At 47.3% G+C, this 14320-nt stretch overlaps 1 protein-coding gene across 2 annotated transcripts in view; it reads right to left on the reverse strand.

Moving 5' to 3' along the window:
* Positions 1-958: 958 nt before the first annotated feature.
* ARMH3 (armadillo like helical domain containing 3) overlaps positions 959-14320 on the reverse strand; it is a 207615-nt gene continuing 194253 nt past the window's right edge. Inside the window, exons 25-26 of one of the 2 annotated variants that reach the window (XM_004370069.2) lie at positions 5497-5613; positions 959-3105 (exon numbers count right to left, since the gene is read on the reverse strand). In XM_004370069.2, coding sequence (XP_004370126.1) covers positions 3013-3105; positions 5497-5613 — 210 coding nt within the window. In that variant the 3' untranslated portion in view covers positions 959-3012. The remainder of the gene's footprint in view (positions 3106-5496; positions 5614-14320) is intronic. The other variant, XM_023740974.1, reaches the window with a different exon arrangement.

The raw sequence follows: 14320 nt of genomic DNA on the forward strand, positions 1-14320 counted from the left end.
GTTCCTCCTTCCCTGTATCCATCTCTGTGTCCCCAGCGTCTCCCCCAGGCTTGAAAGAGACTGGAGACGCAGAGGAAAAATCGCCCCAGCCTCTAGTATATGCTCATCTCAGGCCAGCAGACTATAATTTTCTCAGGTTCCAGAAGGACCTCACCCCTCACCCACCGCAGGACCCTGTCTCTGGGCCCTATTCACTCTCAGGGTGCCTTCTTCCCTGCTCTGATGGCTCCTGCTAGCCAAGTGGGAAGGTAAGGAAAAGAAAGAAGTGAACCAGGTCAGTTTCTCAAGACTTTCTCGCTCTCTCCCCATTTCCTTCTTTCAACTTTCCTACTGTTCTCTCTTCTGTCACCTACCTTGTCTTAGATTCCTACTGTTTTCCAGCAGATTTGGGAGAGCAACTGAAGGGCTGTGGGATCCAGGTGAGGACACAGAGTGGGGTCAGAAATGCCCTTACTGTGAAGCCCCCTTCCCTGAAGACTGGCTCCTCTTCTGAAATCAGGAGCCAGCACACAGCTGGGTTACTTCACTCAAGAATGGTTACTGAATGGCTGAGCCCCACTTCTCTGACTTTTCCGAGGATGGTTCCTGGGTTCCTAGCTCATGAGTCCCTGACCCAGCATGAGAATGGGGGTCGGGTGGTCCGGTGAGTCTGGATGGTGTCATGGCAGTGTCCCAGATAACCCTGCCAGCCCAGCAGCTCCTCTGGAGAAGTGACCTACTGAGATCAAAAGCTTCAGCTGAAGTGACCTCAGCACATTTAATCTCTTCAATTGGATTCAATTTCCAACCACTTGATTTAATTAACCCAGCAGGAATTGCGGTGGGAGTTCAGGCATGAGAGGGGAACAAGTAGCAGCAGGGAGGCCTGCCTCTGAGGGCAATGCCCTGTCCTGGCTTTCTCCTGGCTCTCTCAGGGCCTCCACAGACCTGGCACAGAGGCTGAGGCATGGACAGAGCATAGGCAGCTCCTTTTGGGGCTAATTTCTAGGAGAGGATTGGAATCTTATTCAGTTCTTAGAAAGGGTATATGTGAAGAAATGGGCCAAGAGACAAGCCTTTCCAATGAAGGGCAAGGAGTCTTCTGTATATTGGCCCATGCCTTAGACCTGGCCTTGGTCAGCCCATAGGAAAGGCTGGCAGGAATCCAGAAGTGGTCCAGATGGGTTGGCTGGCCTCCTCAACACCACTAAGTTTGGAGGGAAGGGAACCCCCTTCTCCTCCTTTCCACCCAGAGGGTAAGGGAAGCTACAACTGAACTGAACTGGCCTCCACTAGGGCCAGGAAACTCAGAGGAGGAGCATATGCAAGGACAGGCAGGGGTTCCTAGCCTGAGGGGACCAGCACGTGGGAGATTACTTTAACTCTGTCTTTGAGAAATGAGTTCTGGGCAACAGAGATTAAGAAGAAAAAAAAAAAAGCACTAAAAAGACTGTCCCATTCAAATCAATTTTTAATAACTTCAACGTGCCACCAGCTCCAGCTCCTCGGAGGTTTATCACTGAGGAAAACACTGATTGCCCCAGGCTGGGCTATCCATCTAGTGATCAGAGATGACCCAGCCCCTGATCTCTTAAGTGTCTACCCTATACACAGCAGCATATTGTGGCTTCTCTGGAACAAGTGCAGATCTGCTCAATGTCGGACCCAGAATTCTGGTTCCCAGGGAGGGCAAGTATCCCAAAGAAATTTGAGGCTAAGTGGAATAGCAGCTGGGGAGGTCCCAGACCTGTTCTCACTGCTGAGTTCCTGCACTCACTCCCATATTCTTCCTGTGCTGCCTGCTCTCTGCCATTCTGACAGCTTTAGAAAGTGTTTTGGAAAGAGAAGATCTCGGAGAAGCAGCTACTTCTGAGGCAGCTGTGGGGTAAGGAAAACCTATAATGGTCCCACGGAGGCTATCCAAAGGGAAGAATCACAGGCCAACTTCCCAAAGGTCAGATTTGCCATGCCCCGACCCAGAATACAGGCAGGCAGAATGGAAGCCCTATCTGTGATGTTCATCTGATCTCTTTCAGATGGAGGACACCCAGCCCCCAGCAGGTTTTCTCCTTCCCAGGCACCACACCACAGCAGGACTGATTCCTCCCCAGAGGAAATTCTCAGGCAGGCTGGATGTAAACAACAGCCAGGTGAAGGGGCAGAACACAGAGAAGCTCCCAGAAGAGGGCGTGGGTAGAAAGGTAGGGAAGCTGCTGGAAAGGGAACCAGCAAAGCAGGCACCTGAGGGCTCCAGAAAACCTGTCAATGTTTATTTCACACACACACACCCTAAAGACAGTTTAAAACAGATTAAAAATGAAAGTTAAGGTTGTGACTCTATTGTGCTGATGAGTGGGTTGACGGAGGGAAAGTCAACAGGTGCTTCAGGCGGCCAAAGCTCAAATCCAGAAAGTGATGGCCAGACAGCAGAGTATTGGGCATATTCTAATCTCCAGTCTACCAGAGGAATCAGCTCTGGATTTAGGAAACAGAAAAAAGGCACCCACGCCTACCCTACCCTAAGCCTGAGCTAGTGGTCCTAATGACTGGACAGAGTGCCAGTGGGAGCCGGGGACACAGATTTCAAGCCCAGCTCAGCCCCAGGCCCAAATGAAGCAGGATGTGGCTCCACCTTCATTGAGCTGATCTGTTTTCAAATGCCTGGGAAAGCCATTGACTCTCATGGTGTTGGCATCACTGGGGCTTGCCCACCAGCTCCTGAAAACTAAGTCTGTGGCCACAAATTGTTATGTCAATTGGAAATTGAGGGTGTGTCCGGGTGCACACCCTGGAAATCCCCACATTCTTGGAGGCCTCTCTGTGCCCACCCATCCCTCCCCAGATAAGATTATCCCTGGTTTGCCCCTCCTGGCCCCTGCTGTCCAAGCTCCACTGAGAGTGTGGCCTTCACAGAGAGCACTCAGTATGCGTTTTTCTCCAATCTTGGGGGCAGCCTTCTCTCCCCTCACTCTCCCTCCAGCCCAGGAGCCTCAAGGGTAAGGGCAGTCAGAGGCTGCTCAGGTGGGTGTGGCCTCAGGATATGGTGGAGAACTCCTTGAGCAGGACCTCCTGGCTGAGTGTGTGGAAGGCCAGGTTTCTCCGGACGTTGGTGCTAATGGATCGAACCTGGGAAAGGGTGGGGGAGGTGGGAGGGCACAAGCAGAGAAAAAACAGGAGAGAGTCGGTTACAAAACAGTAGAGGGCAGTGCCTGAGGCACAGGCCAAGATGCAAAGCTAGATGTTTCTTTTTTAGGAACTGAACCCTACAGACAAATGAGCAAACTGTTCCACGACAGCAGGACGAAAAGAAGAGGGGCTGAGAAACAAAGAAATTCTAGTGGCTGCAAGAAGAGCAGCTGAGTTCTGGAGGAGGTGGATGCAGGCACAGACAAGGAGGTCAGGTCTTTGTCCTTAGGTTGGCCATGCAGACGGGAGACTGGTCTAGTTAGCGTTCTGTGGAGGAGGAAAAACTGAGGTAGGGGCCACTTCCTTTTATCCCAGAGGACTCATGCTCTAAGTCCACCTCTCTTCAGATGTGTTTCTAGTCTCCTCACTCTCTCTTTGTGTTTATGTCATTTTTCTGGTTGGAAGGAGCTTTCAGAGATGCAGCCCAAGGAGGCCAATGAGCAGGATCAGGTCATAGAGCTGACGAGTCCCATGCTTGGGAACAGGACCCAGGTTTCCTAACTCCTAGTCCGGCACTCTTTCCATACCACAAAGATGCCTCACCACTTTAGAGGAAAAATGTAGAGTCGATTCTGACTCGTAGCGACCCTATAGGACAGAGTAGAACTGCCCCATAGTGTTTCCAAGGAGCGGCTGGTGGATTCGAACTGCCGACCTTTCAGTTAGCAACTGAGCTCTTAACCTCTGTGCCACCAGGGCTCACATGTAGGCTATATCCTGGCTGTGTCCCCACTGCTCACCTCACATACTTTCTACTCACAGACTGACAGCCTTGCAGGAAGTGTTGAATGAGTCAGCCGGAGGAAAGGCCTATGGGGAAGGGACCAGAGGTCCAAACTCTCTCCTCTGAGTGGGTCACAAAAGAGCTCCAGCAGACTCTGAAAGACTTATCCATGGTAACAGGTGTGTGACAGGCAAAGAGGGTTGGGGGTGCGGGAGGGAGAAGGAAAGAATGTTTCTTTATCCCAGGCCCCACAGTCCAGGGAATTTTCCTTCAATTTCTGCTTTGCTATGGGAGATTTAAATGAAGTCACCAGGCAGGGAGCAGAGAGAGGGGCAGCATGGCAAACAGCAGGCAGCTGAGCTCATTAGCTCCAAAATGGACCAGACTCTCCTGGCTCCCCTGTGCCAAAGCTACAGTATGGGCAGAACCAAGTAAGGCAAAACTGAGTAAAAGCCTCAAGACATAGCTCCTCTAACTCTCTCACCCTCTTCACCTCTCAATCATGTTGCTGTTACTTCTTGGCTCCTAGTAACTCCCCCACATCAACTTAAAGACTTGCCATCCACTCCATAAAACTACTCTACCCTGCTATCTCCTTACACTAATGGCTTCCTTATTCCCAACTGACTCACCTCAGAGCATGTGTTCCTCACCCTGCGGCAGCTGAAGTCCAAAACCCCAGGAATGTCATGTCAGGGTCAGAGTTGGGCTGTGTCTAGCACAAGACAGACACAATCTAAAATCCAGCACCTTCACCAAGGACTTGGCACAAGGAAGGAAAAGGCGGGCTGATGAAAGCTCTGCCCAGCAGAGGGAGGTTTGAGGACATGGAAAGTGGGTACCGAGGCCTGTGTGTCCTGATCTTAGCACCCAGCTAGGATGCTAGTGTATATAACCAAGGAGGTAGAGTTGGGGTGGTAGGGCTATGCGGAAGCTGAGCTTTTCCTGAGAATAGCTCTGAGCACAGGGCAGGAAAGGGACAATCAATAAGGAAAGTCCAATTCTGTGGAGATACTGACTGGAGGTGGAGTAGCAGGCAGAGCAAATGATCACTGGCTCCAGATGGCCAAGGCTGGGGCAGCAGGAAGCTGAGTGACTGGGAAGTGGAAATGGGTATAGGGAGTAATAGGAAAGACTGGAGAACACGATTGGGAGGGCACTCAAGACTAGGAGCCAGTTAGGAATTTATAAAGTGATTGCATAAGGAGAAGAATCAATTATTCTCATTAATTGCTCTGAAGACAGGATAGGGAGTACTGAGCCAGAACTACCACTGGGAACACATGTCAAACCAGAGGCCCAGCTGAAACTGTGCAAGGGCTGTCTCCATGGCTGCAGAGAAGAGGTGGGCAATGCTACCTCGGGCTTCTCACCCTTCCCAGCCTGGCACCAATACCCTGGGGAATAGGCTCTTCTCTCACGCCTGGTCCTGGGCTGCTTTGGGAAAGTTGCACACTTCATGCCAGAAGACCCCTTAAATCTTGTTGTATCAGCCTTTGTTTGGCAACTGCAGTCCTTCCCTAGATGCCCACTTGTGCAGCAGAACCTGATAGCTGGGAAAGGGCCCCCAAGAGACACAGGTAGAGATGAGGGAAGGACGGACTCACAAGCTCTTTGAAGAAGGCAGCCTCCTTGTGCTGCTCTGAGTAGCGCTCATATTGGTCCAGGCCATCCTGCAGCTTCAGTGTGAGCGTGTCATAGTTGGCTCGTACTACCTCCAGCACCTGGGGGAAGTCAAGGACCAGGAAGAACTTAGGCCATGCAAACCCAGGCCCCTCGGCCCCCAAGCCCTTCCTGGGTCAGATTCAGTCTAGGGCAACACCACCAAGAGATGTTCCTCTGCTCACTACTCTGTTGTTATTGTGTGCCACTGAGTCCATTCTGACTCATAGCAACCCAATATGACAGTGCAGAACTGCCCCATAGGGTTTCCTAGGCTGTAATCTTTACAGGAGCAGATCCCAAGGTCTTTTCTTCCACAGAGCACTTGGTGGGTTCAAACTGCCGACCTTTCGGTTAGCGGCCAAGTGCTTAACCATTGCACCACAAGAGCTCCCTGCTCACTGCTTACCACCTTGAAAAAAACCCAGCCACAGGGAGTAATTCCTTAGGTTTCTAGGCACACTTTCTAATCTCCCCTACTCCCTGCCTTTCCTGACCAGCCCACCCTGGCTACCTGTGGCTGGTAAAAGAGCATGGGAAGAGGTGGCAGAACGGTGTATGTCTGAGCTCACCAAACACACACACACACAAAACCTGCTGCTGTTGAGTTGATTCCAACTCATAGTGACCCTATAGGACACAGCAGAACTGCCCCATAGGGTTGCCAAGGAGCGGATGGTGGATTTGAACTGCCAACCTTTTGGTTAGCAGCTGTAGCTCTTAACCACTGTGCCACAGGACTCCAGGCACTGTATTAGGCATCAGGAATTCAAAGAGAATTAAGACATGGTACTCGGCTTCCACAGGTATCATGGTCCAGTGGGTGTGGACAGGTGTGAAAACAAGGAGATCAAATACAGAGGGAAAGACAACATAATAGAGGTACTCAGGGTACTCAGCTCACCAGTATCCCTGAAACCATAAATGTGTTCTCAGCCCTATCCGGAAGCTTTCTCTGGCCAGGTTGTCACAGCTACTGAGTAAGACTTTGCCAATGCAATGTCTGCTTCCTTCTCTCTTTCTGGGAATCACATTTCTTCAGTCCTGGGATGTTCCTGAGCACCATCTACAACTTACCTTCATTTCTCAATGCCAAGTCAATCGTCCTGTCCTTGCCTGGATGGAACTTTTGGGCACCCCAGCCTTGATATTTTCTAGACTAAGCTAGAGCTAACCTCAGCTTGTTTTGTTCTGATGAAGGGTCTCTCTGCCACAATGCCTCGCTCTGACTTTATGCGTGGCTGGGGGGTGGGGGGCTGCGCAGTTTCAGATCTCCACTGACTCCAGGAACCTTGGATCTCTGTGGTTCCAGTAGGAAGGGGCTGCCATGGCCAGGCCTGATACTCTGGCATATAAGACCGTGAATCAGAGGCTAGGACTGTTGGGGGAGAGGCACTACATCAAGTTAGAAGAAGCAAGCTGGGCAGAAAGGAGAGACAAGGAGAGGGACTGCTTACTCTGGGAATCTGGGTGACAGCTATTTTGCAACTTGATCTGCCCTGGGAGGAAACTCTATGATAACATGGATAAATCCCTGCTTAGCAGGGAGCTTGGGGGTGGGGGTAAGTGAGTGATCAGGCAGGCTTAGCTCTGACAGAAGGTGGGGGTGAAGGGAACAAGCTGAAGTCAGGACTGGTCAGACGGATTGAGGACGGGCTCCTGAGGGTGGCAAACATGCCTCTAGGCTGTTCCCCTCACCAGTCCTGTCTTGTGCCAGGCCGACTTCACTTGGTAATAAACACTTCTGCCTGCCAAGAATTCAGGCAGGTTGGAGAGCACAGGGATAGCCTGTGTCCCTGTGGAAAAGTCTCTGAGTTTTGGGGGAAGGGACAGCTAGGGCAAAGGTCTGGCCTAGGTTGCTGGCTCAGGCTCCTTCCCTCCAGTCACCCAGCTCCACAAAGTCATTTTGCCTGGTTGTGTCCCACAGACCCTAGAACAGACTGACTGCTCTGCTTCTAATTCCATTTGCCAGCTCTGTAGGCAGGAGGACCGGTACCCAGCAACGGCAGTCACCCACAATGTAATCTGGTCCTCTCCTGCACGTGGGCTGCACTCGTGGCTGGAATATCTACAGCCAAGGTCTTGGCACAGAAATGAATGGCTCAAGCCCAGAAAAAGGCATAATCCCTCCAACATGGAAGCAGCCCCCAGGGATGAGGCAGAATAGGGTAATATGTGCTTTCCTAGTCCTGAAATCTGGGCAGCCTCAGTAATGCCTATGACCCAGCAACCTGGGCTCATTCTTCCCTGAGGGGTGTCAGGTGCCAACAGACAAACCTCATGTTAAAGCCAATTTCTGTGAAGAGGTACAGAAGAACTGTGCCTTTGACACATCCCGAGAGGCTCAGGCCTCAGGTACGGCTGGCTTATCACCTGGGTTTACTCCTTTTGCTAGGGCAGAGTGCAAAGTCTAAGATCTCACTCAAAACAGGGATTTTTCCTTTTCCCAGTAAAGTCCAGTTTGCTGCAGAGAGGTGAAATCACGGAAGGCCCTTGAGCTATTAGCTCCTTGGCAGGAAACCAGAGGCCTGGCTGGACTTAGAGAGGGCATGATCTTAGCTCTCCTCTTGTGCAGACACTGCCCATTGCCACCTCCTTCTCTTGGGCTTTTTCTTGTGGGCTTACTCCCTTTTATCCTCTTTTACCCAGGGGAAAGTTGCCTGTCAATTTATCCAGCCTCTGTCTTCTGCCCTTGTCACTTCTCTTTAATTCCCAAGGGAAGAAGACACTCTAAGCTCAGGTCTGGGCACCAGCTCATTTGGGACTTCAGAGCACTAGGGGTTCTTTCCTAGTCTGGGACTTTGCTTATTGTAGCTCCAGACGTTAGGAATATGCCCCCATCTGGGTCTTACACACAGTCCTGGTCTGGACATGGCAAGGACAGCAGCACTTAGGTAACAAGCAATCTTCCAGAGCCCCTGTGCCTAAAGGCTTAGGTTTTACCAAAATTTTCGGCTTCCCTCTCAACTTCCTGGCAACTCCAAAGGCCCCTCCCAGACTGGGATCCTTCTCCAACCCATCAAGTAACAATCTATTCCTCAAAGCACAAACTACCTTCTTTCATCAGTCATTAGGCTTGTGGGTTTCCCAGAACCATGCCTACTACCTCAGCCTTAGGTAGCCCCAAAGCCAGTAAAGCACCTGAAGTCAGATGCTCTCTAAGGAATCCTTACACCCCCATCTATGACCCTCAGTAGACAAGAACTTGCGTGCTGGCAAAAAGCCTAAAAAAAGAGAACTAAACTGGGAGCCCCACGCTTCCTATGAGACCTCGGATAATTCACCTAACCTCTTTGACCCTCAGCCCTTCTCTCTATAAAATGCAACTTGAACTTACCTTCCTGAAATGACATGGGAATGGAAGTTCTGAGTTCCTAAAGGTAACATACAATTGAGTGAAACACTATCATCCCAATGGCTACACAGCTTTTACCTGGACAGCTCTTGGGACCCAAGAAGAACTGCATTCACAGCCCAGAAGTACCTACTTATTTCAAACTGTCCCAAAGCTCCTATGTGCAAAAATGATTCTTCACCACGAAGAAACATCTTCTGGATTTAAGTGAAAGACAAGGGATACACAAATGGCCTCAGTTTCAAATATCCTATGCCTTATTTGTCCTAAAACACTTTGCCTTAGGAGAAGGGAAAACAAACAGGGGGCCCTAAACACCTGACCTTGAGGTCTCTGGGGGGGACGGGCCCGAGAAGTCAGCAAAGTCATTAAGAACATAGGCTGTGAGGTCAGAGAGACCTAAAATTTAGTCCCAAGTCTGCCATTGATTAGCTTTGTAAACTTACACAACTTACTTTACCTTTTTGAGCCTCAGTTTTCTTATCCATAAAATGGTATCACTATCTAACTGATAAAAATGAAATGAGATGTTGTTAGGTGCTATTGAGTTGGCTCTGACCCACAGCAACCCTATGTACAACAGAATCAAATTCTGCCTGGTCCTGTGCCATCCTCAAAATCGTTGCTATGTTTGAGCCCATTGTTGCAGCCCCTGTGTCAATCTATCTCATTGAGGGTCTTCCTTTTTTTTCAATGATCCTCTACTTTGACAAGCATAATGTCCTTCTCCAGGGACTGGTCCTTCCTGATAACATGTCCAAAGTACATGAAACAAAGACTTGCCATCCTTGCTCCTAAGGAGCATTCTGGCTATACTTCCAAGACATATTTGTTTGTTCTCCTGGTAGTCCATGCTATATTCAATATTCTTCACCCACACCATAATTCAAAGGCATCAATTCTTCTTTGGTCTTTCTTATCCATTGCCCAGCTTTCACATGCATATGAGATGACTGAAAATACCAAGGCTTAGGTCAGGTGTACCTTAGTCCTCAAAGTGACATCTTTGCTCTTTAACACGGTAAAGAGGTCTTTTGCAGCAGATTTGCCCATTGCAATGAGTCATTTGATTTCTTGACTATTGCTTCCATGGGCATTGATTGCGGATCCAAGTAAAATGAAATCCTTGACAACTTCAATACTTTCTCCATTTCTCCGATGTTGCTTATTGGTCCAGTTGTGAGGATTTTTGTTTTATATTGAAGTTTAGTCTATACTGAAGGCTGTAGTCTTTTATCTTCATCAGTAAGTGCTTTTTAAGTTCTCTTCACTTTCAGCAAGCAAGGTTGTGTCATCCGTATATCGAAGGTTGTTAATGAGTCTTCCTTCAATCCTGATGCCACATTCTTCTTTATATAGTCCAGCTTCTCGGACTATTTGCTCAACATACAGATTGAATAAATATGGTGAAAGGATACAACCCTGACACACACCTTTCCTGACTTTAAACTATGCAGTATCCCCTTGTTCTGTCTGAACAACTGCCTCTTGGTCTATGTATAGATTCCTCATGAGCACAATTAAGTGTTCTGGAATTCCCATTCTTCACAATGTTATCCACAATTTGTTATGATCCACACAGTTGAATGCCTTTGTATAGTCAATAAAACACAAGTAAACATCTTTCTGGAAAAAAACAAAAACAAAAATCACCTTTCTGGTATTCTCTGCTTTCAGCCAAGATCCATCCGACATCAGCAATGATACCTCTCATTCCACATCCTCTTCTGAATCCAGCTTGAATTTCTAGAAGTTCCCTGTCAATGTACTGCTGCAATCGTTTCTGAATTGTCTTCAACAAAATTTTACTTGTGTATGATATTAATGATAGTTTGATATTCCCACATTCTGTTGGATCACCTTTCTTTGAAACAGGCACAAATGTGGATCTCTTCCAGTCAGTTAGCCAGGTAGCTGTCTTCCAAATTTTTTGGCATAGACGAGTGAGCGCTTCCAGCGTTGGCTGCATCCATTTGTTGAAACATATCAATTGGTATTTAGTCAAATCCTGGGGGCTTGTTTATTGCCAGTGCCTTCAGGGCACCTTGGACTTCTTCCTTCAATACCATCGGTTCTTGATCATATGCTACCTCCTGAAATGGCTGAACATCGACCAATTCTTTTTGGTACAGTGGCTCTGTGTATTCCTTCTATCTTCTTTTGATGCTTCCTCTGTCGTTCAACATTTTGCTCATAGAATCCTTCAATATTGCACCTCGAGGCTTTAATTTTTTCTTCAGTTATTTCAGCCTAAGGAATGCCGACTGTGTTCTTGCCTTTTGGTTTTCTAACTCCAGATCTTTGCACATGTCATTATAATACTTTGTCTTCTCAAGCTGCCCTTTGGAATCTTCTGTTCAGCTCTTCTACTTCCTCATTTCTTCCATTTGCTTTAGCTACTCTACGTTCAAGAACAAGTTTCAGAGTCTCTTCTGACATCTATTTTGGTCTTTTCTTTCTTCCTTGTCTTTTTAATGACTTTTTGCTTTCTTCATGTATAATGTCCTTGATATCATCCCACAACTCATCTGACCTTTGGTCATTAGCGTTCAATGCATCAAATCTACCCTTGAGATGGTCTCTAAATTCAGGTGGGATATACTCAAGGTCATACTTCTGCTCTCATGGATTTAATTTTCTTCAGCTTCAACTTAAACTTGCATATGAGTAATCGATGGCCAGTTCTGCAGCTGGTCCCTGACCTTGTTCTGACTGATGATACCGAGCTTCTCCATTGTTTATTTCTGCAGATGTAGATGATTTCATTCCTGGGTATTCCATCTGGCAAGGTCCATGTGTATAACCGCCATTTACGTTGTTGAAAAAAAGTATTTCAATGAATAAGTCATTGGTCTTGCAAAATTCTATCATGCGATCTCCAGTGTTGTTTCTATCACCAAGGCCGTATTTCCCAACTACTGTTCCTTCTTCTTCGTTTCCAATATTCACATTCCAATCAGCAGTAATTATCAATGCATCTTGATTGCATGTTTGATCATCATCAGATTGCATAAGTTGGTAAAAACCGTCAATTTCTTCATCTTTAGTGGTTGGTGCATAAATCTGAGTAAAAATCAAATTAACTGGTCTTCCTTGTAGGAGTATGGATATTATCCTATCACTTGCAGTGTTGTACTTCAGGATAGAACTGGAAATGTTCTTTTTGACTATGAATGCAATGCCATTCCTCTTCAATTTGTCATTCCTGGCATAGTAGACCATATAATTGTCTGATTCAAAATGGCCAATATAAATCCACTTCAGCTCACTAATGCCTAGGATATTGATGTTTATGTGTTTCATTTCATTTTTGAAGACTTCCAATGTTCCTAGATTCATACTTCGTACATTCTGCATTCTGATTATTAATGGATGTTTGCACCTGTTTCCTCTCACTTTGCATTGTGCCAAATCAACAAATGAAGGTTCTGAAAGCTTTATTCCATCATTATTAAGGTTGACTCTACTTTGAGGAGGCAGTTCTTCCCCAGTTGGAACCTGAGGGTCACATCTTCAAGCACTAAATCAATGTTCCGCTGCTACTCATAAGGTTTTCACTGGCCAATTGTTTTAATAAGTAGATTGCCAAGTCCTTCTTCCTAGCCTGTCTTAGTCTGGAAGCTCCACTGAAAGCTGTCCACCATGGGTGACCCTGCTGGTACCTGAAATACCTGTGGCATAGCTTCCAGCATCATAGCAACACACAATCCACCACAGTACGATAAACTGACAGACAAGTGGTGGTACAATGAGATAATTCATGTTAAATGACTGTCTAATGCCTCTCACATAAATGGTTGCTAATCTTATAATGAAAGTCTCTTTATGGTGACAAGGGGCATTTGGAAGTTCCTGCTGTCCCCAGATAGTTCTATCCATAACCTAGGAGCTAGTGCCTCACACATCTTCTTTCAGTGTATGGCAGATTCTGATGAAGAAGAAAACAAACTTCTCTATTCAATATGAAAGCAGGCCTCCCATAATGAACTCACTGTCCTGAATATAACTGGCAATGCATCATCCAGAAGTCAGAGAATACCCAGTAGTCACTGCCAAAGTTAACAACCTTGAGTAGTGCAAGGGGATACAGGTTATACCAAACAGTGCCAGGAGAGAGGCCCACAGAGGCCTGGCCTTGCATGATGCAGATTGTGAGAGTCTTGGCCACATCAGGATCAGGATGTCTTCGACGACAGGAAGGAGACAGATTTCAGTGCACAAGGTTAGTCTAAATTTGCTGAAAAGGTTTCAGACACATACACACCCTTCCTCTAGCACACACAGTGGGCATTCCGCATAGACGATTCAGAAGACTGTGCTCCAGTTTTTAGCAGGGCCTTTGAGACACGAAATAACTTCTAGGCTGGAGACAGCAGCAAATGAAAACCATCAAGTTAGAAAAGTTCTTGGCAATGGCTATCCGTCTGTGATGGTTAACACTGTGTGTCACCTTGGCTGGGCCATGATTCTCAGTGTTTTGGCCTTCCTATAATGTTGTGATCACTTCCCTGTTGAGATTTGATATGTGATCACCCCTATGATGGGATCTGCTTTAAGTAGCCAATCAGTTGAAAGGGAATTTCCTTGGGCGTATGGCCTGCGTTGAATATAAGCAGACGTTCTGGCAGGGCATTTTGCTCACACTGGATCCTGCAGCTGGCTCCTGTTCATATGACCTTTGGTTCTTGGGACTTGAGCTAGCAGCTTACCTGCAGTCTTGCCTGCCGATCTTGGGATTCATCTATCTTCTTAGCCTGTGAGCAAGAGCCCTGCTCTCTGACCTGCCGATCTTGGGTTCGCCAGCCCCTGAGGTTACGTGAATCAGAAGCCTCTATCCTGACCCATGGACTTGGGACGTTCCAGCCTCTACAACCATGTGAGCCATTTCCTTGATATAAATCTCTCTCTCTCTATATATATTTATACACTTTACTGGTTTTGCTTCTCTAGAGAACCCAGCCTAAGACACCATCCTTGATGCCAGAGGGTTGTGCCCTGCGCCTGAAAAATTGCTGAGACAGTCTCAAATCTCTATTGGACTGAATTTCCAGCACAATGAGAGGACAGCTAAGTAATAGGGTGTGATCTGACAGCAAACTTATGTTCACAACCCTCTTCTCAATTTGAGCTGACATCTACAGTATGACCTATTTGGAGAAAGCATTTAAGGCTGCCATCAGCCCACTCCCAGCCAGGGCAACATGTATGGCCTTCCCTAGAGGCCAGGCTGCCAAGTGAGGAAAAGAATACAAAATACCAACACAGAAACTTTCTGAGAACTCTTGTATTACAGGAAATAAATATGGACTCTATCAAGATAGCAGCAGGGTATAATGAAAGAGGCTATGGAATCAGAGAAAACTGGGTTTAAATCTTGGCACCATCATTTACTAGTTACATGATCTCAGCTTGTC

This window comes from Trichechus manatus, unplaced genomic scaffold (assembly GCF_000243295.1).
Source record: "Trichechus manatus latirostris isolate Lorelei unplaced genomic scaffold, TriManLat1.0 scaffold00007, whole genome shotgun sequence".
Classification (NCBI taxonomy): domain Eukaryota; kingdom Metazoa; phylum Chordata; class Mammalia; order Sirenia; family Trichechidae; genus Trichechus; species Trichechus manatus.